The sequence below is a fragment of the Equus asinus genome, chromosome 5 (assembly GCF_041296235.1).
Source record: "Equus asinus isolate D_3611 breed Donkey chromosome 5, EquAss-T2T_v2, whole genome shotgun sequence".
NCBI classification, from domain to species: Eukaryota; Metazoa; Chordata; class Mammalia; order Perissodactyla; family Equidae; genus Equus; species Equus asinus.
In genome coordinates this window covers 87338458-87361805 of record NC_091794.1, presented here as the reverse complement: position 1 = coordinate 87361805, position 23348 = coordinate 87338458, and the positions used below count along the sequence as shown (strand labels likewise).

The 23348-nt window shown below is 45.7% G+C and overlaps 3 protein-coding genes across 6 annotated transcripts in view; all 3 read right to left on the bottom strand.

Annotated features, from left to right (window-relative positions):
- Positions 1-3449: 3449 nt before the first annotated feature.
- LOC123285419 (platelet-activating factor receptor-like) lies at positions 3450-7086 on the bottom strand. Its single transcript, XM_070510379.1, has 2 exons — positions 6955-7086; positions 3450-6318 (listed from the first exon to the last, which is right to left on the bottom strand). Exon 2 carries the CDS (start codon positions 6309-6311, stop codon positions 5307-5309), a length of 1005 nt encoding a protein of 334 aa, XP_070366480.1. The 5' UTR covers positions 6312-6318; positions 6955-7086; the 3' UTR covers positions 3450-5306.
- Positions 7087-10109: 3023 nt separating this feature from the next.
- TMEM35B (transmembrane protein 35B) lies at positions 10110-13404 on the bottom strand. 2 transcript variants are annotated; one of them, XM_014864020.3, is made up of 3 exons: positions 13206-13404; positions 11649-11829; positions 10110-10684 (listed from the first exon to the last, which is right to left on the bottom strand). In XM_014864020.3, the coding sequence occupies exons 1-3, from the start codon at positions 13311-13313 to the stop codon at positions 10512-10514; spliced, it is 462 nt and encodes a 153-aa protein (XP_014719506.3). In that variant the 5' UTR covers positions 13314-13404; the 3' UTR covers positions 10110-10511. The 2 variants fall into 2 exon arrangements, with proteins under 2 accessions (XP_014719506.3, XP_014719507.3); XM_014864021.3 differs by having other exon boundaries at positions 11649-11772.
- Positions 13405-14729: 1325 nt separating this feature from the next.
- Positions 14730-23348, bottom strand: part of ZMYM6 (zinc finger MYM-type containing 6) — a 34428-nt gene continuing 25809 nt past the window's right edge. For all 3 annotated transcript variants that reach the window (XM_070510375.1, XM_070510376.1, XM_014864022.3), the window contains exons 15-16: positions 18625-18769; positions 14730-16652 (exon numbers count right to left, since the gene is read on the bottom strand). In XM_070510375.1, coding sequence (XP_070366476.1) covers positions 14821-16652; positions 18625-18769 — 1977 coding nt within the window. In that variant the 3' untranslated portion in view covers positions 14730-14820. The remainder of the gene's footprint in view (positions 16653-18624; positions 18770-23348) is intronic.

Below are 23348 nucleotides of genomic sequence, written 5' to 3'. Positions count from 1 at the left end.
TTTTTCGCCACAACTCCATTAAACTGCCAAAAGATTTACTGGTTCCTTTCTCTACCAGTAGAGGCTCTCTGCATGGGTCAAGTTCTAGACTCAGTTCTTGCACAGACTGAGCAAAGGTTCCCAGGGAAGAAAACATCCAGTGACCATTAACTCAACTCAGAAGGGATACTCAGCTGAATTCCAATGCTTCTAGTCATTGTTGCTTCCACAGCTCTCCAGCATCTTTAAAATATGATTTTTGTAATTTATTTGGCTTTTTCTAGTTATTGCAACCAGAGTGCAGTGTGAGGTTGCTACATCCTACACAAATCATAGCCCCAAAATACAAGTTTAACTTGAATAAGGAACTGAAAAACAGCTTTCAATTTTCAGCGTTGATTTAAAAGATTGCCAAAGACACATGTATGGTTATGGTGCTAATATGATTAACAAAGAAAGGTATACACGGCAAAAGTTGGGCCAAAAATCCAGGCATATTCTTGTACAGACCATGTACTGTACATAGTTTGGAGTTACTGAAAGACATGGCTTCAACTGTGCTGATGGCAATGAGATTTTTTGGAGTAATTCATAGATTATACACAATATATTCTGGCTATGGGAAAGATGAAATATGCTGATGAAACACGTCAAATTTGACTTCAGAACTACTCTCAGACACGATGGGAATCTCAACTAAATGCCATTAAATCAATTACATTTAATTTATTTAAGATATGATATGGACTAGAAAAGTTGAAACAACTAAAATTCTCAAGGAACAAACCAGGGTCATTGGTGAAAAAATATTAATTTTGAATACATATTATCAACAGTTACTTGATTTGCACTATTGCTTGCTATTTAAAATGTTAGTAAAATCTCATAGAAACAGTTGGCTAAGTTTAACTATTTCACTTTTAAAATTAAAAAGAAATTTCTATACATATTAGAAAATGATTTTTCAAAATTGAAAAACACTGCATGTGAAATATACAATCAAAGTGAGATTTCAATAAAATATAAGACAATTAAAACAACGAAAGAAAAATGTTTTCACGACAATGAATAAGAGTCACAGACAAATAATCTCAAAACTAATTTCTATAGAGATTACTTTTTGGCCATTATTTTGAGATATAATCATGATTCAAGAGAGCTTTGAACAAATTTAGCAACAAGTTGTATTTTCTGTATTTTAAAATAATTGTCCATCATGGAAAAATTTGAAAAAAGACCTTAAGAATTTCTGTATGAGTATAGAAATGGCTTGAAAAAATAGTAAAAAAAATCATATTATGAATGATAGTGATTTATATGATGAACTTAAAATACTGTATACTTTCTGTGATAATAATTTATCATACCTGACCCAAATATGATGTTTAAACGTCATATGTAATATTGAATTCAGTCCTGTTTGATAATTTGCTTTCAGTCCTGAAAACCAAAGATTTACTCTTATTTTTCTACCCTGTCATTACAAAGGTGTATTGGTCAAGGTAGGTGGATGGAACCCATTTTATTTAACAACGTGTTTGCTTAATGTATAACTTTTAAATATCTACATATATCGTATGTGGGCCTCCATTTATACTCTTGCCCACAAATTTGGGGGCCAGTGTGATCCCAGCACCCCAACCACAAGTACATTTCAGAACTGGACTGGCGCTCACTGAGAATGGGAGGTGAGGAACCATGATTTATGACAATCTCCATCAGAGGTAGGTGGTGGGCATGTGCCACACCAACGGCAGGAAAGGGCAGGCCTGGGAAAGCCCTAGAAGTGATTGTCCTGGGGAGGCAGTCGTAGTGCCCGAGGCTGGCATGTAGTAGTCCCAGGAGGCGGTTTCAGGGTCAGTGAAGGATAGCTGCAGCCACAGGGGCATCTGCAGGGCCCAGAGGGGACAACATTATCGTCCTTCTAGAGCTAGAGGAGAAGGAAACAGACGTCAAGGCAAAGAAACAGCTGCCGAGAGAGCACCTTGAGGCCTGAAGACAGAGAGAGAAAGCAGGCTGAAGTCTGACAGGCTCTCCTACAGAGCCTGAGGGAGCAGGTGGAATCTGGGCTAGCCGGGAGGATACAGGCAGGAGCAGGGAGGGTCACAGAGGATGCAGGGCTGGCCAAGGGGCCCAGGCAGGAGTGTGCAGAGCCAAGGACCTGGACCAGCCCCGGCCAAGGGCAGAAGGGTGTTGAGGGGGGTCCAGAGACCCGGACAGCGATGGAGCTGAGGGAGAGAGTGGGGTCCGAGAGAGAAGAGGAGCTTTGTTTTTTCTGGGCCGGAAGTAGCTTCCCCTTACCACATTTGGACCTCACAGCCACAAGGTGTGGCCTGGGTGGGTAGGGCCAGGGATTGGGCATTCCTGGCCCCGCAAGAGGGAGGGGAAGTCTAGAGTATACTAATTTACAGCTGCTGAAAACACTTGGCAAATGAGTTTTCCTTGGATCCTGGAGAAAGGGGGTGTCAAGTATCTAATCTTCGTCCTGGATTGAGGGTGAGTCTTCGGGCAAATTCTTCAAGGTTTGGAATAAGTAAGGGGACCAAGAATCCAAAAGGCTTGACAGTACAAAGCATCTCTCTCATCCCTCAGGCTCTTTGCCTCTGGGACCTCACCCCAGGTTCCAGCTCTCCTGAGCCCACAGGGAGCGAGGGGGGTGATTCTCACACACTGTAACTCTAGACAGAGGCAATCGACTCTCAAATTCTTTTCCCCAGGTCAGACATGAAAGACTAAGTTAGACATTTCCCAAAGGAAACTGATTACTAAGGGGAAAGTCACATCAAAAGCAAGATAGTACAAGACCGCGGGAATGGACAAAACCAGGAGGAACCATTTTTTATGTGGACAGAAGCAAATTCAGCCTCAGGAGATTCAGCTGGTTCTAGTGTGGACACAAGATCATTCCTCAGAGATCCAGCCTTGCATGGCCCCCGGGGCTGAACAATTCATTCCACCAGAACAAGTGAATTCATGATGTAGGCCCAGGCTGCCTCCTGGCCTTGGCCTGAGTTGCTGGTCAGCGTTGCATAGAATGAGCCAGCCTAATCCCGAAGGAAGGGGAGAGAGCTAACAATTACCGTGAACCTACTGGAGTGTATTTGGGCTTTCATTTAATTCCTCCAACAAGCAAGACAGGCTAAGGTGTGGCTGGTGTGAGGTCTTAGGTGATATCTTTTCTCTTCCCATTCCCACCCTCACCAGGTTTCAAACAGATATGCAGGAGGCTGAGAAGCTGTCTAGGAAAAAAACACATTAACCATGCTTACAGTTGGAATGCAGACAGGAGTCCAAATTCAAGAAGGAGGCAGGTGACAATACCCAGTCCTTGGTTAGGATGTGGTAAAACAGGGACCGTTACATGCCGTTGATGGGTGTGTAACTGGTCCAGCATTTTTGGAGGCCATTTGGTGATGTAATTAAGCAATTTAAGTGCACACATATACTCCTTGACACAGCAATTTCCTTGCCAGGAATTTATTCTACAGATTTACAAGTATGCAAGGATTTGCGGACAAGCACATCCATTGCATCGTTGTTTATACAGTAAGACAATGGAAACAAATGTCCGTCAACAGAGGACCAATTAGTAAAATAAATACAGCATAGTCTATTAAAAAGAATGAGGTAGATTCATATGCGTCGATATAAAAAGATGTACAAGATATACTAAGTGAGAAAAGTGCAGAAGAGCCTTGTAATACTAACCCATTTGGGGATTTTTGAAGAAAATTGACTACTCATATATTTGCACTGGAATAGAAAACATCTGGAAAGATACACACAACAAGAAACTATGAACAGTGGTTACCACTGGGGGATCTTTACTTTCTATTTTACATTTTTCTCTACTGCTTTGAATTTATTTTTGTGAATATGTATTACTTGTAAAAATGTAAAAGAAAAAATTTAAAGAAGGAATAAGGGAGCAATGAAAGGTAACATCAAAAATAAAAGCAGGAATTTACCAAACTTACTGTTAGAAGGCAAATTCAGCAATAGGACCTGAAGGTCAGTAAGACATGGTGGCTGATTGATGGACCCTTCCTGACCCCACTGATGTGGCGACATAAAGATGCTGCTCTCACTCATAAGCTCTAACTCCTTGAGACCCAAGCAGCCCTGCTGTGGGGCCCCCAATAACATGGCTAAGGAGGAAGAGTGGTTCCCGTCTCCACTTGAAGTAACTGCTGTGTCGTCAAGGCACAAGGACCGAAAGCACTGGCGGCCAGAGCCATTGGCAGCAATTTGCACCCAGCGACAGAGTCCCAGCTGCACCGAAGGGGAGAACAGCAAGTCTGGCTCATCTCCGTCCCAGCTAATAACAGGATGGATCTTCAGCTTGGTTGCCACTAAGTCTCGGCACAGTGGAGGTGATGGCAGAGCTGCAGGGATCCAGCAACAGCAGAAGGAAGCAGTCATCAGGAATGGGTCAGGAACACATCCGGGCAACGCAAGCCTGGAGAATCCCAGAAACACTTGAGGAAAACCTCCCAGAGTGTCTGAGTGAGTCCTTGGGCATTCTAAGCTAATGATGTTCAGGTTTCATTCATTCATCTGATATACTGAGGTCTTACTAGGTGCGAGGCACGAGAGGATACAACAGTGAATAAGGTAAAGGCAGAATTTATTAAGTTGAATTGGATGGAAATAAAATTGCCAATATTCAGCCTTTTTGGACCTACAAAAATGGCCCTTTCTTATGTATCAACATAAATACATTCTGGCAAGACAGAAAGAAAAAACCAATGGGTTACCCAATTAACTGCTTGATGATAATCGTGAAAAGAGCTATGCAGGAGCAATCAGATCTAACCTAGTTGTGTAGGTGTGTTGCTGGTTTCCCCATAAAGAGTTACTTTTGAGGAAGTGAGAATGAAGGGGAATTAACTTAGGAAAGGAGAGGGACATCATTCCTGGCAAAGTCAGGTGAAATGGCCTTGAAGGGTAGGACAGCGGTCTGTTCCAGGGGCTCAGGTGACTGAACCGCGGAAAGGGGCAGAGGTGGTAGAAGGTGAGGCCGGGAGGGAAGCAGGAGCCAGATCAGGCAGGACCTCGTACGCCATTTTAAGGACTTTGGTTTTTATCCCAAGAGATTTAAAAAACAATGGCATCTAATTTGTATCCAAAAGCTGGCAAAGTCTAGGAAACATTCGGGTTACGAAGAATGTTCTATCCCCTTTTTATGGCCCGGATGGCTACAGTTACTGGGCTAGATGGTTGCGTCAGGATCGGAATTCGGAATCTTCTTTCCGGAGAGCTTTCTCCACCCAGGATGCCACTGGGAGGGTGGCAGAGGTGAAGCGGGCGGGGAGGCCAGGGCCTCTCTAGGAGGAGGCCAAGGAGGCCGCGTGCGGCCGGGGGCCCCCGGCCCCGGGGCGGCAGCCCAGCGCCCAGCAGTCCTGGCGGAAGCTGCGCACGGAGAAGCAGTAGATGAGCGGGTCCAGGCAGCTGTTGAGGCTCAGCAGCGCCAGGCTGAGGGTGTGCAGGACGTCGAGCGTGGAGGCGGCCCGGCACCCGCCGCCGTCGCCGTCCGCGGCGCCGTCCTGCCCGGCCACCCAGGGCGCCAGCAGCAAGTGGTAGGGCGCCAGGCAGAGGGCGAAGACGAGCAGGAGGCCCAGCACCATGGTCCTGGCGGCGCGCCGGTGCGGTCCGGCGGGGACCGGGCCCGGGCCCGAGGGCGCCGAGAGCTCCCGCGCCAGGCTCACGTAGGCCGCGAGCACCAGCAGGAAGGCGGCGGCGAAGAAGGCCACGGGGGCGTAGGCCAGGCCGGCGCGCGCCCCGCCGTGCTCGAGGCAGCGGGTGGCACCGCCCGGGCCGGGGCGCAGCGCGCGAGGGGCGGCCAGCGAGGGCGCGGCGCAGGTCAGGCCGGCCAGCCAGGCGGCGGCGCAGGCGGCGCGCGCGGGGCCCCGGCGGCGCAGCGAGAGGCGGGCGGCCACCCCGGGCCGGGGCCCGCGCACCGCGCCGCAGCGGCACACGCTGATGAGCGCCGCGAAGGCCACGGCCGCGTAGGTGGCCGCGCAGTAGGCAGCCCCGGCGGCGCGGCACGCGGCCTCCGGGAAGGGCCAGTGGGCCGGGCCCAGGTAGTAGGCGAGCCACAGCGGCAGCGTGAGCGTGAAGAGCACGTCGGCCAGGGCCAGGTTGAGCAGGTAGAGACGCAGGGCCTGGCCCAGGCGCCTGCCGCTGCGGACGAACACTGCCAGCGCGGCCACGTTTGCGGGCAGCCCCAAGCCCAGCGCCAAGGCGTAGGCCGTGGGCACCACGATGAAGCGAGCAGGGTCATCCCAGGGGCTGCAGCCACCAACACCCAGGTCCCCAACACTGCTGTTCATCTCGGACCTTGGTCAAGGGAGAGGAAGAGAGGTCACTGTGGAGCCTCGCCACAGAAGCAGCCCTGCATACACCTTCCCCACCACCAGTCCCCTCTTCCTCAGGCCTTGCTGGGAGGAGACACGAGAAGCAAGGAAGTCCTGAGCTCGGCCCCCACCCGCTGGGGCTGGAGAGGGGAGGGACTCTAGCGTTCTTTGAAGTAGAATGGGCTTGCTGACAAGCTGTGGGAAATGAGGAAGAGACAGGAGTCCCAGCTGGCTTGGAAATTTCCAACCTTAGTGACTGGGAGGGTGGAGGTGCCCCTCACAGGTGGCGTGTGGTTCAGCTATGTGGGGACACAGGCATGTACAGGAAGCCCAAGCAAGGCTGAGCCAGCAGGCGTTGTAGAGAAACCAGGCTGGAATAGAGTCCTTCCCGGAAAAAGCCCATCCTCCTTCCTCCACGTGCCATCCAGACCAGTGGGAGAGAGAGCAAGGCACGAATGAACAGGATCAGGATGCAGTAACCTAGAGGACAGGCCCCTGCATGGTGACCTTGGCCTTGCCTTGGTGAAGGTCCTCTCCTGGGGCTTGCCTGGAACACTTTGGGCAGGGCTGAAAAGCCTTCACAACCCCCAGGCCTTCCACCTGTTTCCTTCGTCCTCACCTTTGGACCACAAAGAAGTCCTGGGTCTGATTCAAAACTCTGGACAGCAAAGCAGAAAGAGCACAGGCCAGGGAGTCAGGCAGATTCTGGATACAGACATTTATCTGCCATGTGACCTTGGGCAAATTACTCAGCTTCACTGAGCCTGTCTTCTCTGCTGTAAAATGGAGATTAAAATACCTACCTCACAGGGTTGTTGGGAGGATTATGAGAAAACATAAGTAAAACTCTGAGCACTGTGGCTGACGCTGGGGAGATACTTCATAACCATTAGCTCCCTTCCCCTCCAGGCAGCACACAGCGAAATGTGTAGACCCGCACAGGCACACACACATTAGAGACAGACACCCCAAGCAAACAAAACAACACAATGACATCTGGGCGTAGTCCTCTTCTCTCCCCAAGGGGGCTAAGTGAACAAGCCAATGAATGGCCTGTTCCTACTCTGGGCACATAAGTCATACTCCTAGGGTGTCCCAAAACTCTGTTCCTCCAATACCGATTTTGCACTTCCGCCTTTGACTCAGGCTCCAGTCCTCTCTGGGACCCTGAGTGAGCATATTCCCTTCTCCTCCTCTCAGCTCTGTCCAGCATGGCTCTAGACCCTAAGTGCCCACCCTGCAGCTCTCCCGGCCACCTCACCAGATCAGTCCTCTCTTACCTCTTTGCTGTTCTGGCTGCTGCAGCTCTCTCTGGGGCCCTGGGGGCCTGGCTTTAAGGAGCTGAGCCAGAGCAGAATCCACTCCCACTTGCACATCCCAGACCCTCCCATCAACCCACTAATCCCAAGACACACAAGAAGAATGGGCCCAACAGCTGGAGGAGCTGGGGCCCACCTGTGACAGCTGTGAGCTGGGTTTGTGGGGTGTGGCCAGGGCCCCAAGGGAAGGGAGTGTCATTGCAGGGCCCAGGGGCACACGGAGGGAAAATAGAAGGGTGAAAGGAAGGCCTGGCAGCTGACTGTCATTGTGCTGCCCTGCCCGAGGTTTAGGCTGTGGTTTGGAGGGCGCATTTCTGGAGGCCTGGCTTCTCCTTGGGCTGAGGCGGCACTGCTGGAGCTCGACACTCCTGCTGCTGTCAATCCCAACTGCTCCTCCACAACAGCTGGCCAGCCCACTCCTCCAGCACCCTGCCTTTCCTGCAGCTGCTGGGCGGGGCCTACAGCTAAGCATGGCGGGCCCTGTAGCTGCTAATCAGCTTACAGGCCAAGCCTTGGTAAACAGGAGCTCTCGCTCTAATGCCAGCTGTGAGAGGTTTTCCTCAAAGTCCAGGCTGTCTGTGGCATCCTGGAAGGAGTAGAGATGGTAAGAGGCCAGGGTCCTAGGGCTCCAGGCTCTATTTTCATGGGCTTCGAATTTTTCATGCAGAGGGGCAATTCTGGAAAGCAAGGCAGATTTTATCACGTCGGACAGATCCATCATCCCATCTACCCTCAAGCTGAAGGGAGCAGGGGTGCCATGTCTGCCCACTTCCGACTTTGGCAGCTGGGGCAGCGGAAAGTGTGGGTTCTGGAGTCAATCAGGCCTTAATTCTAGTCTCAGGTCTGACACGTAGGCACTTAAGCTTTCTGAATCCATTTTCTCATCTATAGAACCAACCGCTATTTAATAACAAATGCTATTTAATAACAGCATTTACTGAGCACATATTATGTGCCAGGCACTACTGTCAGCACTTGAACTCCCTAAATCCTCACAGCAACTCCATGAAGTATTTACCATTATTATCCACATTTCGCAAATAAGCTAGTAAGTGGCTGAAACCATTATCTACCCCCTCCCTTCTTTGTTGACCGGTGTGGGTAAATCTTAACTCGTGTAAGTCCACCATGGGAATTCCATCCTCCTCACCAGTGACTGGCCTAGGAATGGAAATGTGACACAGTTCTGGCCACTGGGACGTGAAGAGAAATCTAGGGGTCTTCTAGGAGAGCTTTCCTCTCTGTTTCCACCTTTGGATGTTATGTGCGAATGTGCCGTCTGGAACTCCTGCAACTATTTTGCAACCGAGGCAGCAGCCAATAAACTGAAGGCAGCAGAGGAGAAAGTTGAAAGAACGTCAGTCTTTGGTGTCATCACAAAGCCAAATTAGCCAACATTGAAACTGAAGCTATGTTATCTCTGGACCTCTTATGCGAGAGAAATAGTTTCCCTATTGTTTTGACGCTCTGTATATGCAGTATATGAATGCCACTACGTACATACGTGTACATATATGTACTCATAGACAAGTACTGATATATGTGATAGTTCTGTAGACTGATTGCATCACTGTCCTTTCAGACACAAGAAGAAAAGACCTACCTAAGAGCGCCAACTTGCCTGAGGTTCCCAGCTCGTGTCAGAGCAGAAATTACCATTCTCTAGTGAGGATGAAATGGAGCCATATACATAGACCTCTTTCACTCCTGTGGGCTCCCAAAAGCCACTGTCCCTGCCCCCAAAGCAACTTGTAGGCTGCTGGCTTGAGTATTTGTATAAATAAATGAATTATTTTTCCTCACTATTTTCCCTTATGGGAGGGACAACGCTTCCCAAAAGGCCCCCGCTGAGATGAAGATGGTTGGTGATGTGATAGGAAGTATCCTAACATGGTCATTTTCCCTCCAAAATTGTCTCACACACCCGCTTCCTGACTCCCCAGGACCTCTGGGATTCATCCCGGGCCCCCGACAGTGCTTTGACATGCAGCATCCCTTGGAGCTGGCTGTCCCCTGCCTCCATGTAGGCACTGCACTGAGTGCCCCCCGTCACCCAGAGGCTGGCAGTTTCAGGTCCTGTAAAAGGATGACTCAATGCCATCTCTGTTAGCTCTGCAAATCTAAAGTGCACAGCAAGATAAAAAGGAATGGGTGGGACTACCTCGTGTGGCTTGGAGGGCACAGGCAGAAGCAGGTACTTATACTCTGCCATACCCAATGTGTAAATTTTAAGTATGTAATCAAAACCTTAAAAATGTGCCTGCCTTTTGAACCAGCACCCTCACTTCTGGGGAAAGAAAGTAACTCTGCAAAGGTGAATTACTGTGAGGTTTACAGTAGCAAAAAATTGAGAATAATCCAAAGTTCCTCAGTGGGGGCCTGAATAAATACAGTACATCCTTACAATGGAATACTATGCAGCCACTAACATCAATGAGATAAAATAGACACGGAATGGTGTCACAGTGTATTAAGTTTAAAAAGCAGGTAATAAAGTAGTACATGTGGTCTCATCTTCATTAAAAAATACCTGTATAAAGGCACAGAAAAAAGTTGAGAGGTACAATTATACAAAGGAACTGAAAGTAGTTATTTGAGGGCATTAAAATTTTGGGCGATTTAAATTTCTCTTCTGCTTACTTTCTATTTTGACATGACATAAGGAATGCTAGTATGTATAACACATACCCTTCAAAAAAGAGCAGTAAATGTCCAGGAGAAAAAGCAGGGCCAGGCAGACAAGCTGTCTGTTTCTACACTGGCCTACCCTGGACATATTGGTAATAAGGTGGCAGACTCTGTGTGTCCCCATGTTCCTGCTGGGACCATGACATGGCACGAAGAGGCAAGAGACACTCTACTCCCAGGGTTCCTTGAATGCACCTGGAGTCTTCCTAGTGGCTCTGACCACCTGCTTAGTTTGGACCAAGGCTTGGCAGATATCCAGCAGCAGCAGGAGCCCCAGGCAGACGATGGCCGGAATGCAGGTGTTCAGTGACTCTTTCAGAGATACCAAAGTGAAGAGAGCCCCTAGAATGGAAAGTGAGGTCCCTGGGGATCCAGGAGGTCCAGCAACTTGGGGCTCTCCAGCCCAGGACGACCCACTCCAGCACAAGCCCCCCCATGAAACACCCCCACACACACACCCTAAACTGGCTGTGCTCATCTCTCTGGCAGAGAGAGCAGAACCAGGAATCAGAAGCTTCTTGAACTAATGTAGCCCCTTTTCAGAGGCAAGAAAGAAACAGGGAGAATCAAGCTAAATAGGGCAGGGAGGTGGATAGATGGGCATTTTGGAACAAATTCTCACTGATCCTTCTCCTTTCTTAATCCCACTGGAGGCAAGGAGGCCCGGGGGTTGGTGGTGGAGGTGTGGGAAAGATCTGAAAACGGGGGAAGCTCCAGAGATGGAAAGCAAGCCTGGGGGAGGGAGGGAGGTGGTGGCAGCAATGGTGAGACAAGGCCAGGGGATACCGAAGAGCCTGCAGAGGGCTGGCCTTTGAAGCAGCAGCTGTCTTCGTACATCAGCAGTGGCTGTGGGCAGAGCTGTCATGAGGGGGCCTGCTAGGACCGCCTGGCACACGGAAACTCTCTGCCTTTCTGTTCAGGGGGCCCAGCTGCCCTGCTCGCTGTTCCCACCTGCCAGACACGTAAGTCCAGTGGCAGCTGCTACGCCATGCCCTCATCTCAGGGGTAGGGGTGAGGAGAGAGGGGTAGGGGCTTTTAGGTTACAATACATCTTTATGGTGGAATACCATGCAGTCACTTGAATTGATGAGGTAGAAGGTATATTTGACACAGAAGAGCGTTATAGTATATTAAGCTTAAAAAGCACCTGTCCTAGTCTGAAGACCATGGAAACTGCAGTAGAGCAGGGAGTGCTCCTGGTTCCAGAGAAAAAGAAAAGGGAACAGCCAGATCTTTCTAGCACACACACACCCTCCCCACCCCGCAAGAAGTCCCCGTTTCCCCAGCCCACTTGCGCCCCCCTTACCCATCATGAGCAGGGTCAAAAGCAAGTTACTGACGTCTTGCAGCACTGGTGGGCCCAGGACCAGCAGCAACCCAGCCAGCAGTTCCAGCCAGCCCACAGCCACCTGGTAGCTCTCGGGATCTGGCTGGTAGCAGAACACCTTCAGTGGGAAGACCTCAGCAAACTGCACGAACAGGGCTTTCTAGGGGCAGCAGGGAGCACCTGTCAGCCACGTTCCCCGAGGATCCACTGCCCAGGCGCTCCGCAGGGGCTTCTGTGCCTGTGTCCCCAGCTCCCCCAACAAAGGAGCTTCCACTTTAGGTCAGGTCCAGGGCAGAGGGCAGCCTGGAGAGGACACGGCCTCCTTGCAGGGCTGAGCTTTGGAATCAGGAAACAGGCTTCACATCCCCAGGAGAAGGGCTGGACGGTGGTGCAGAGATGGACTGATTTCTCACCAGATTACAACTCAGCCCCAAACTCCAGGAAAAGGAAGTTAGGCTCGGGCCTCCTCAGCTAGTGCTGAGGCCTTACAAACGCCACAGCTTCTCTTTCTGCCTGGCCTGCTTTCTCTTCAGGCTACCAGGCAGGGGATATCTCGAGGCAGGGGATATTTCGAGGTAGGGGAGAGGATGGAAGGGCAGACTGTTGCTCATTAAACAGATTCCACTCTGAATATCATATGCGGGGTCCTGGATCCCACTGCAGGAGACACGAGTGGAGTTGAGGGGCCTCAAAGTGACTCAGCTTGCTCAGTCAGGCTCTGTCCTGGGCCACGTGACAACTTCACCCCTGCCCTCAGGTTGGCTACCCTTACCTGCTCCCCCATCTCAGATCTAGGCCCCTTACTCAGCAGCCCAAGGAAGCAGCTCTAAAGGCCTGGCTGTGCGGATGTACTTCCCCACACAACAGCACCCTAAACCAGGAAGGAAGGGGCCGGGGAGAATCCAAGGCTGGGAGAGGGAGGCTGGCAGGGGCTTTCAGGTCTGGCTTATTCAGGGCTGGGGGGATTGGTGGGCCTAAGGACATGAAAGCTTTCCTGAGAGTCTGGAACTAGACAAGAGGCCAAAGGGCAACTTGCAGGCCTCGCTCTCAGGCTCCATGGAAGGGCCCTCTGGACTTCAAGTTAGGAGACTGTCTAGTCTGGGTCCTGCTGCTGACCTTCACGGTGGGTCTCCTACTCTGCCAAGGGGAAATTGATAACCCCTTGCTCCAAGAACCAATAACCCCCAAGAACTCAGCAAACAAAGGGGAGGAAGGGGGCAGTGGGAGCTTGGTCCCTTTTCCATTCCCTCCTCCTCTCCCAGGGTCCCGGGCATTCCCACTCCGGCTCTAGATGTGCCCGGGCCACCAGTGCTCGCTGGAGGGGGCCATGCCGGTGCCCCGCCGTCTGTGGGAGCTCCGGAGAGCTCGCAGGAGCTCCCCAGGAAGGGCCCACGTCTGATCGAGGTCCAGGTGCTCGCCCCCCGCTCTGGCGCCGGCTCGCCGGAGGCCGGCGGCTCGGCGGGGCGCGGGCGGGGACAGGCGGGGGTGCCGGGGGAAGGCCGGGGCCGCAGCTCCCGCCCCGCCCGAGCCGCTCACCATCCGCTCCGACGTGGGAGGCGAGAGCTGCTCCGAGAGCTTGGCGGCGCCCGTGAGCGCGAAGAAACCGCCCAGCAGGACGCGCAGCGCGGCGAGCGGGAGCGCCATGGCCGCGCGGGCCCTCCGGACGCGGGCTCGGCCACCCCGGGCCAGGCCCCCCGGCAAGCCCGCCAGGCCGCCGTGGCTCCCGCCCCCCCCCGCCCCCCCCCCACCCCGGACCGGACGCGCCTTCCGGGGCTGTGGCCTCCCTCCTGTCCCGGTTACGGGAGGAGCCGGCCTTGGGGCGGGGCGTCCCCATCTCAAGGATGGGGACACTGAGGCCCACTGACTCTAACCGGGCCCCTCTGATTCGGGGATAGTCTCTGTCTCCCAGCCAGTACCGACAGAGTGGAGGCCAATGTGGGGACCGGGCCGCGGCTCGCAGAGAGCTCTGTGACGGTTGAAAGACCGGGGCTTCCTCCTGCCACACTAGCTTTGCGATCCGAGCTGTCACCCAACCTGGCTGGCCTCGGGCAGTGGGGATAACGCCCTGTGAGTCCTCCCGAGTCTGTAACAGGCCTGGCACACTAAGAGCTCAAAAAGTTATTTGTAAATAACTCAAGTAATGAAATTATTAGTAGTAAATCACTAACTAGTAATTATAAAATCGCTTCTTGTTCCTTGCTATCTTTGCAATTTCTCTCAGCTGCAATCAAACCGTGACAGGTGTTTGACAAGTCAGATACCTGCAGCCGGGGGGAAGAGAGGTTTTCACTGGACAAAACCCAACAGGCCAGCCCGGCCCATGAGCTCTTCCCTGGAAATCTGTTGAGACCTGGATGGGCAAACAATGGGGCCAAACGTGATGAGCTGTCTGGGTTTTTCACTCCCTCCTCCTCTCCTGGCTAACGATGTTTGTTTACATTTTTCAGTGATAAAATAATTTTAAAGGCAGCTTTCATGACACATGAAAATTATATGAAGTTCCTATTTCAGCACTGACATATAAACTTTTATTGAAACAGCCACACTCATTTGTGTGTGTGCTATCTATGGTTGCTTTCGGGCTGCAACCGCAGAAGTGAGCAGCTGCCACTGTATGGCCTGCAAAGCCTAAAATATTCACTATGTGGCGCTTTATGAAAAAGGTTTGCCAAGCCCTGGTCCAGTGGGCCACAAAGGCCCCTAACAGGGGTCTCAAATGCTCCTGCTGCTTCCATTTCCTGTTAGTCAAGCAGCTTAGGTCTTTGTTTTCTACCTACTCGCAACCTGCTGGGGTAGGTGGCTGGCTGGCTGAAGACTGGAATGTCCTATCATGTGCTTCTGAAGACCACACGGTTTCAACATCCAGGTGTGCTATGAATTATAAACTGGGCTCTTTCGTCATCTACGTCTTTGTCACTAATTCAGATTATTCGATCAATCAGTAAAATAGTGAAACTCTCTACCGTCAGGATGATTAAAATTACAAATGCAGAATTATTAAATTCCTCAATAAAAAGAGAAAAGTTATTAAAACACTTATTTAATCACTGAAAACACATATCCACATTAGGAAGTTATATTTTAGGATACTTATCTCATTCAAAATTTAACACAAAATTATAGACTTTGATAATAAGCAATATGCATGTTACTATTCTTTCTCCTTTACTAGTTTTTCTATCCTTGGAATTAAAGATGTGACTGCAAGTCTTACGGCAGGGCCAGAAACTAACAGGTTTCTCTGCTTTGACTCAGTCAAAGCTGAAAATGTCGCATCGCATAAATAAATAGTTGAAAAAGGCAATAAAAATTTCATTGACTTTTCATGGAGTTCTGGGTAACTTGTCTTTGCATTGATCCAAAACTGAGTTACAGACATTGATTTAAATACTGATTGTGATCCCAAATCTGAAGATAACTGTGCTAGTTTTTCTTCTTCGAAGTCCGTGAGATTACTATTTTGGTGATTCACAAAAGGATTAAGTATCCACGAATTTCCTGAACGCAAGTCTTCTTCCGGTGGGTAACAGTCATTGAACATTTGAGAAAGACCTTCCAGGTGCTTAAAAATAATGCTTGCAATACTTCTCATGTTTAAGCCTGATGAGTTTGAGAATTCAGAAAATGAAGGGAACATGTCATAATCATTCTCTTGTGTGCGCTTCAACCACATTTTTAACTTTTCCTTAAATACATCAATTTTATTATACAAATTGAAGAGGGTAGTCATAGTTCCTTGGAGACTTAAATTTAGTTCATTTATAAGTGAAAAAATATCTGACAAATAGGCCAGCTTTGCAACCCATTCCTCATCAAGAAAATACCTGGCCAAATCTGAATGCTTTTGGTTTAAAAAGATTTCAATTTCATGTCGTAATTCAAATAATCTTGTTAAAATTCTCCCTCTAGATATCCAGCGTACTTCGGCAGGAAGTGGTAAATTCACATGCTCAGGTCCCATCTCTTCGCACAAAATTGTTAACATTCGTGAATTCAACGCATTGCTCTTTATGAAACTTAAAATTTGTGCTGACTGCAAAAGAATTTCATGTAAACATGGAGACAACTTTTCTGCTGCTAAATGTTCGCGGTGAATAAAACAATGTGTAAATGCCACTGTATTCGTGGCAACTTCTTGAACCTTTGCCCTTAAACCAGAACACCTGCCAGTCATGCTTGCAGCCCCATCTGTACAGAGACCCACACAGTGTTTCCAACTCAGAGATTTACTATCAATATAGTTATTTATTAGTTCAAATATTTCAAAACCAGTTATTTGAGACGGCATCTCAAGGCAACATAATAATTCTTCTTTTATATCACTACAATCATAGTCAATGAAACGAATATAGCACAAAAGAAGGGTGATACTGGAGATTTCTGAAGACTCATCTATCTGCAGGGCAAACCACTTGGAGTCTCTGACTTTTTGAATCAGCTGATCTTCAATGTCTGCAGACAGTTCATCGATCCTGTGTCCGATCGTATTATTAGAAAGAGGAATGGTTTTCATTTTGTCTCCTGCACTGGAACCCAAAACCTCTGAACACGTTTCTACTAAATACGGTTTAATTAATTCTTCAGCGATGGAAAATGGCTTCTTGCTGGCAGCAACTTGGAGAGCAATTAAATAAGAAGCTTTCACAAGTGACTTTTCAACTAGTAAACACTTTTTTAAAGAACTGTTTCGACATGCCATTTCAAGAGATTTTTGCTCAAAAAAATCTACTGGTTTGTTTTCTAATTCTGAATGTTTTGTCTTCAAATGATGAGAAAGATTTGCTGGCTTCATGTTTTCAGTGGATAAGATTTCTCCACAAATGACACACTGTGGCCTTGGCAAACTTTCTTTGGATCCCGGACAGATAATAAAACCAACTTTTAAATATTCCACATCACAAGTCTGGAAAAAACCTATTCTTTTTTTCTTGGCAGGTGGAGAATCAAGTTCTGTGTCATTTTTCTCATTTGGTATAGGTAAATCTGAATGAAATATTTGAATTGCCGTTATTTCCAAGAACAAATAAGCAATGTTCTTTCCATTTTTCCTCACACGTTTAAAATTTGTATTCTTTTTACTATGCATATTTCTCAAAAGAATACACTAATTAAAACTTAAACATAAGCCATAACATTTCCATGATGCCATTAAAAACTGAATTTCTCCTTTGCCCAAAGCTTGGCCACTGACTGAAGTGAAACTGTACGCTGTGGTACATGAACTAACAATGCTATATGTTCAATAGGTTAATGGAATTAGGGCTGAAGTCCACAGAATACATCAAATTAAGAATAAATTACTGTACTTTAAAAAAGTTCAGGAAAAAAAGAGAAAACAAATGCTGCAAAAAGTTAACATTTGGCTAACCTAGATGAAGGGTAGACTGGTATTCATTGCGCTGTATTTTCAATCTTTCTGAGTTCCGAAATTTTTCCAAATTAAATTGGGGAAAAAAGATAAGGGTTCATTATTAGTTTTAATAATCAGTGTGAGTGAGGGTGCAGAGAAACAGATGCTCTCAAACACTGCTAGGTGGAGCATAAATTGATGTAATCTTTCAGGAGGGCAATTTTGCAACATGTATCAAAAGCCTTACAAGTCTCTGATAGCTTCTGAATCTAATTCCACTACTTAGGATTTATCCTAAGGACGTAATTAGACAGGCAGACGAAGATCCACTTACACAGTTTAACTCAACATTGTTTATAATATTAAAACACCAGAAGCAATCTAAATATCCAGTCCTAGGGGGATAGAGAAGCTTCATACACTAGAATCTACGCATCCATCAAGAATCTCAATGTGTACTTAAACGTATATTGACATGGAATGATGTTTCTGACGCAATGTCAAATGAAATGGCTTACCAGAGTAACAATCCAATATTTAATCCAGAAATTCATAAAAATGTCTAGGTACACACTAATCCACACATATGGATGTCCACAGATCCTTTACTACCTTCCACATGTGAATGTGTATATAATATAAATTCAGGGACACAAAGAGTGTGTCGTTTTAACAGGAATATAAAACAATCAAATTTATTGAGGAAGAAAACCAAGATTCTCCTGGACTCCTACCAAAAGAAAGGCACTCTACATAAAAACTCATGATTAGGGGCTGGCCCTGTGGCCGAGTGGTTAAGTTCGTGAGCTCCGCTGCAGGCGCCCCAGTGTTTCGTTGGTTCGAATCCTGGGTGCGGACATGGCACTGCTCATCAAGCCACGCTGAGGCAGCGTCCCACATGCCACAACTAGAAGGACTCACAACTAAAATATACAACTATGTACTGGGGGGCTTTGGGGAGAAAAAGGAAAAAATAAAATCTTTAAAAAAAAAACCTCATGATTACTTGTTGACAGACTAAACTTTTTAATACATTATATTCTGTGGAGTAAAATTATTAAAAACAAAAATCAAAAAATGCTTTGGGCAGAATAGGCTATGAATGATATTGAAACTATAAGGGTAGTGGGATTAAAAGACATTAACATGGATTGGGGCAAGAGTTTACAACCTTTTCAAGTATATTTAAATAATTTTCCTGATCACCAACACCTCAGACATATAGTTACACTTTTAGTAACGGACAAATCAACTCGCAGTGTTTTAAAAAAAGAACTAATATTAAATCACTAATGCTTTTAAATAAATGTCTATCTTAGTAACTATAAGAGCTTGTCTGTGTGGTTGAAAAGAGCAGTGCACACATATAGGAGATGTCTGTCCACTCTGCACGAGGCTTTGTGTGCATATGGATTCAATTTAGCAGTTATTAGTGTTAATGACAATAATTATAAAAGGAATAAATTAGATGTTCAACGTATGTGATCCAAGAATTAATGTTTTCACCTTTAAGAAACTGTCAAAGACTTTCTTTTCCTTTCTTAAAAAAACACAAACAAAACAGAAGACAAGCTTTCTACATGTGGAAAGTACAAAGATACATACCTGTCTGACACTTCTTGTGTTGTGTATGTGGTTTGCAAGAAGTGGCCTTGGTCTGTGTGACGGGCTTGCACATCAATGCTTTGTTCTTTAAAAGCATGGAAGACTGGGAAGATAGAAGTTTCAGGGCATCAGTCTGTGTACTTCCCTAGTTAAAAACAAATTCAGAAAACAAAGAGAGATTTTTTTAGTACCTTACCACTGACAATAATTGCTATCAATTGAAAGATGGCCTATATCAAGACAAATATAATTCCTCTAAAACAGTGATTGCAACAAAGAAGTCACTTTGGGAAACATACACTAGCTCCTAATTCTTTTAATCAGTATCCTTCCATTTATTGACTTTTAAAAATAGTTGACTATAGTAAGGACAATGAAAACAATCTTTGCTGATTAGGACAATTGGTTATTCAGAAAAATTAGATCCAACCCAGGCCATACGGAAAAATATATTCCATATTCATTAAAGATCTCAACATGAATATAAACATGAAGATCTCAACATGAACAATAAAACTTTAAAGTAAGAGGAGAACTTTGAAACGACCATAATAAGGAGAAAGTATTCTTAAATAAAACAGAAGAGTTAAGAGTTAAAAACAAAGTAAAAAAGACTGATACATTGGACTACCTCAAATTTTTTTGCAAACGAAGGTCTTTATAAAATGAAGTTGAAGGATAAGCAACAGAGAGGAAAACATATTTAAAACATGTTTATTCATTCAATAAATATTTACTGAATGTTGACTACAAGCCAGGCACTATTCTAAACCCTGGGGATCAGCAGAGAACAAGACAAAATCCTGTTCTTATGGGCCTTACGTTCTAGAGGGAAACACAGAAGATAAACAAGTAAAACTAAGAGATAATGTCTGCTTCCAGGTAGTGCTAAGTACTGTAAAAGAATAAAGTGGGGTGAGGGAGTGCAGAGTTATGGCGTGGAGGAGGGTAAGTGTGGAGTCAACATTTGAGCAGAGGCCTTCTGAATATTCAAACAAAGAAGCAACCAGATGCCGGAGGTCAGAGGATTCCAGGCAGACGGACTGTAGGTACAAAAGGCCTGAAGTGGGAGAGAGCTGAGCAGGCTTTAGGAACATCAATGAGAACAAGGCTGAAATTAAGGAAACAGGGGCTAGAATATGTTTGGAGAGGGAGGCAGAAGCCAAATGATACAGCATCTGAAGGCCTGAGCTAAAATAAACGACAAAAAATCAGGATTGTATGTTACGTGTGATGGAAAGCCACTGGAGGCTATATTTAAATTTACCTTTTAAATAGGTAATAGATGCAATAATTTTGAATTATGTAATAACTCAAAAGGTATGAAAGAGTATACATGAAAAGTAAGTTTTCCACACCTGCGTGCCATCTAGCCAGACTCAACCTTGAACATGAAAACTGTCCCCAGCTTCTTATACATCCTTCTAGGGACGGTCCAGGTAATTAAATAAGTTGCTTCTGCCTACAAACGGTAGCGTGTTATTAGCAAAGTTCGGCACCTTGCATTGTCACTTAGCAAGCTATCTTGGAGTAGATTTACATAACTTTGAATAAAGCTGCCTAGTAACAGCTTTATACACTGAATGTACCATAGGTAGATTGAAGAGCCTCTGCTGCTGAATTTTTAAATGTTACAAACCTTTTGCTATCATAAACCACGCTACAATAAATATCCTTACACATAAACTCTGCAAGCGCTAGTTTATGTATAGAAGAAGGTCTGCCAGTGCTGTTTGGTGGGACAAAAATATATTAGAATCTGTATATTACAGATATTAAAATCATACTTTTTACAGATGTTAATATCTGTATATTACAGATTTTAATGATGATAGTACTGCCAAATTGCTTTCCACAGAAGATACAGCCAATTATATGAGCTTCAGGAACGTACGTGAGCCTGTTTCCCAACACTCTAGTCAACACAGTACTATCAAACTTTTTGCTATTTCTCGATAAGTGAAAAATTCTCGAACAGTAGTGTGGGTAGGTATTTTTTATGTTTCAGCATTCTTTATAGTTCCTCTTCTGTGAATTGTCTATTCATATCCTTTGCCCTGTTTTCCTTTATCTTTTAAAAAAAAACTATGCATAATTTTTGAATGGGTGATGTAACATGTGACATAAAATCCAAAAATGGAAATAGTAAACAATGAAAAATAACTTCTCTCAAAATTCTCCCCCCGTCGTCCAGTTCGCAGAGGCAACCAGTATTATCTATTTATTGGTGCCTTCCAGAGATATTCTCTATATATGATCAGGCTTGTGTTTTGTGTGTGCGTTTGTGTTCAAAATACAAATGACAGTAAGCTATACAGTTTTGTGTCTTTTTTCACTTATTATATACGAGATTCTGCTCTATCTGTACATACAGAGCTGCCACATTCTTTCGAATGCATGGTATTCCACTGTATGGATACAGTATATTGAATTTAACCACAGTCCCAACAGGACCACTGTGTATGTTTGTGCAAGGGACTCCACGTGCCAGGCCATGTGACTAGGTGCGGGATTCGAGAGGGGGTGGGTGCAGTTCAGGCTCTACCCACACAGGGCTATTTTTTCCTAATTCGCACAATAACTCAGGATGAACTCACAGTGGCCCTGACCACTGAGGAAACAATTAGGTTGTTTCCAAGCTTTTGCCACTACAAACAGTGCTGTAATTATTATCTTTGTACATACTTCATTTCATAAATGTGCGAAATATATCTGAAGGATAAATTCCTAAAAATGAAGTTCCTGGGTAAAACGGTATTTACATTTTAAATTTTAACAGGTTTTCCTAAATTGCCCTCTGTAGCAGTTTCACAAACTGCTTCTGGCAATATGTAAAAACGCCTTTATAGTGTTATCCATTTTTATCTTTGCCAATCTGATAGAACTGTAGTTCTAACTGGCATTTCTCTAATTTTGAAGTTGAATATCTTTGCATATGTTTAAGAACTATTTTTATTTCCTAGTCTGTAAACTGATAAATCATACTTTTGCCCATTTTCCTAATGGGTGTTGGGTCTTTTTATTGATTTATAAAGGCTCTTTACATATGAAAAAAACTAGCTTTTTTTTTTTAATTAAAGATTGGCCCTGAGCTAACATCTGTTGCCACTCTTTTTTTCTTCTTCTTCTTCTTCTTCTTCTCCCCAAAGCCCCCAAAGTACATAGTTGTATATTCTAGTTGTAGGTCCTTCTAGTTTTGCTATGTGGGACACCACAGCATGGCTTGATGAGCTGTGCTAGGTCCACACCCAGGATCTGAACTGGTGAAACCCTGAGCTGCAGAAGCAGAGTGTGCAACTTAACCACTCAGTCACAGGGCCGGCCCCAACCTAGCCTTTTATGACACGAATTGCAATCTTTTCATTTGTCTTTTGCCTATGAAATGTACTCGAATCTCCCTAAAAAATCTCTTACGGCCTCTGGGTTTTGTGACATATTTAGAAAGATTTTCCCCACTTCTGTGTTAAAATTCTTTCCTATATTTTTTCCTAGTACTTTTATCATTTTTTTACATTTAAATCTCTTCTCCACAGGACTTCATTTTCGTTTAACTTGTGAGGTAGAAATCCAACTGTATTTTCTTCCAAATGTCTACTCAGTTGTCACAACACTTTTTATTGAACAATCTAGATTTCTCCTACTGATCTGAAATGCCATCTTTATTATCTCTAAATTCCCATATATATATGTAGGTCTATTTCTGGACTTCTTTTCTATTGAGTTGTCTATCTATTCACAGCTTCAGTATCAGTTGTTTTAACTATATAGTTTTATTTGTAGTTTTCCTATAATTTTAGAAACTAGCTCTTCCCCTTTATTCTTATTTTATCAGAATTTCACTGGAGCTTTTTAAGCAGTGGAGTGACACAATCTGATCTGTGTTTTACGATCGTTCCGGCAACAATGTGGAGGGAAAACCTGCAAAGGGCAAGAATGGAAGCAGGAAGATAGGCAGGACGTCAGTGCAATAATCCAGAAGGATGATGGCGGGCTCAGACCAAGGAGGCAGCAAAAGGAGTAGTAAGAAGTAAGGAACCCTGGAGAGGAAATCTAGGGAAAATCAGAGAGTCCTGTTTTAGACAGATTAATTGAGATGGCTGTTAATTATCCATGTGTAAATGTCAAGCAGGCAGTTGGATATATGAATCTGGAGCCCAGACGTCAGGGCAAGAGACGGAAATCTGAATATGAGCCACCATCTAGGTGGTCTTTAAAACCACAGGGCTGTGAGTCCCCTAGGAAGGAATGTAGATTGAGAAACGGGACAAGTACGATGACCTGGCGGTTGAAGAAGATATTTCAAGAAGGAAGGTGAGATCAACTGTGTGTCGAATGTTCCAGAAAGGATGAGCAGAATGAGAACTGAAAATTGACCGTTGAATTTGGCAAAATAAAGACGAACGGCAACCTAAGACAAGAGAGTGTCAGTGGAGTGTGCAGATGAAAGTGGTTACTAGAGTGAGGTAAGGAAAGATAACAGATCAGAAAATGGAGGCAGCAGGTAGAGGCCACCCCGAGAGTTGTTTTTCCAAAATGGAGAGCAGAGAAACAGGACAGTGGCCTCATCTGAAACAAAGAAGGATTTGTTTCAGATAAGGAGTATTACTGCATGCTTTTGCATTGATGAAAATGATGAATAGAAAGGGGGCCAAATCCAGACTATACAAAGAAATCCTAAAAATCAATAAAAGACAATTCAACACAAAACTGGGGAAAAATTAAAA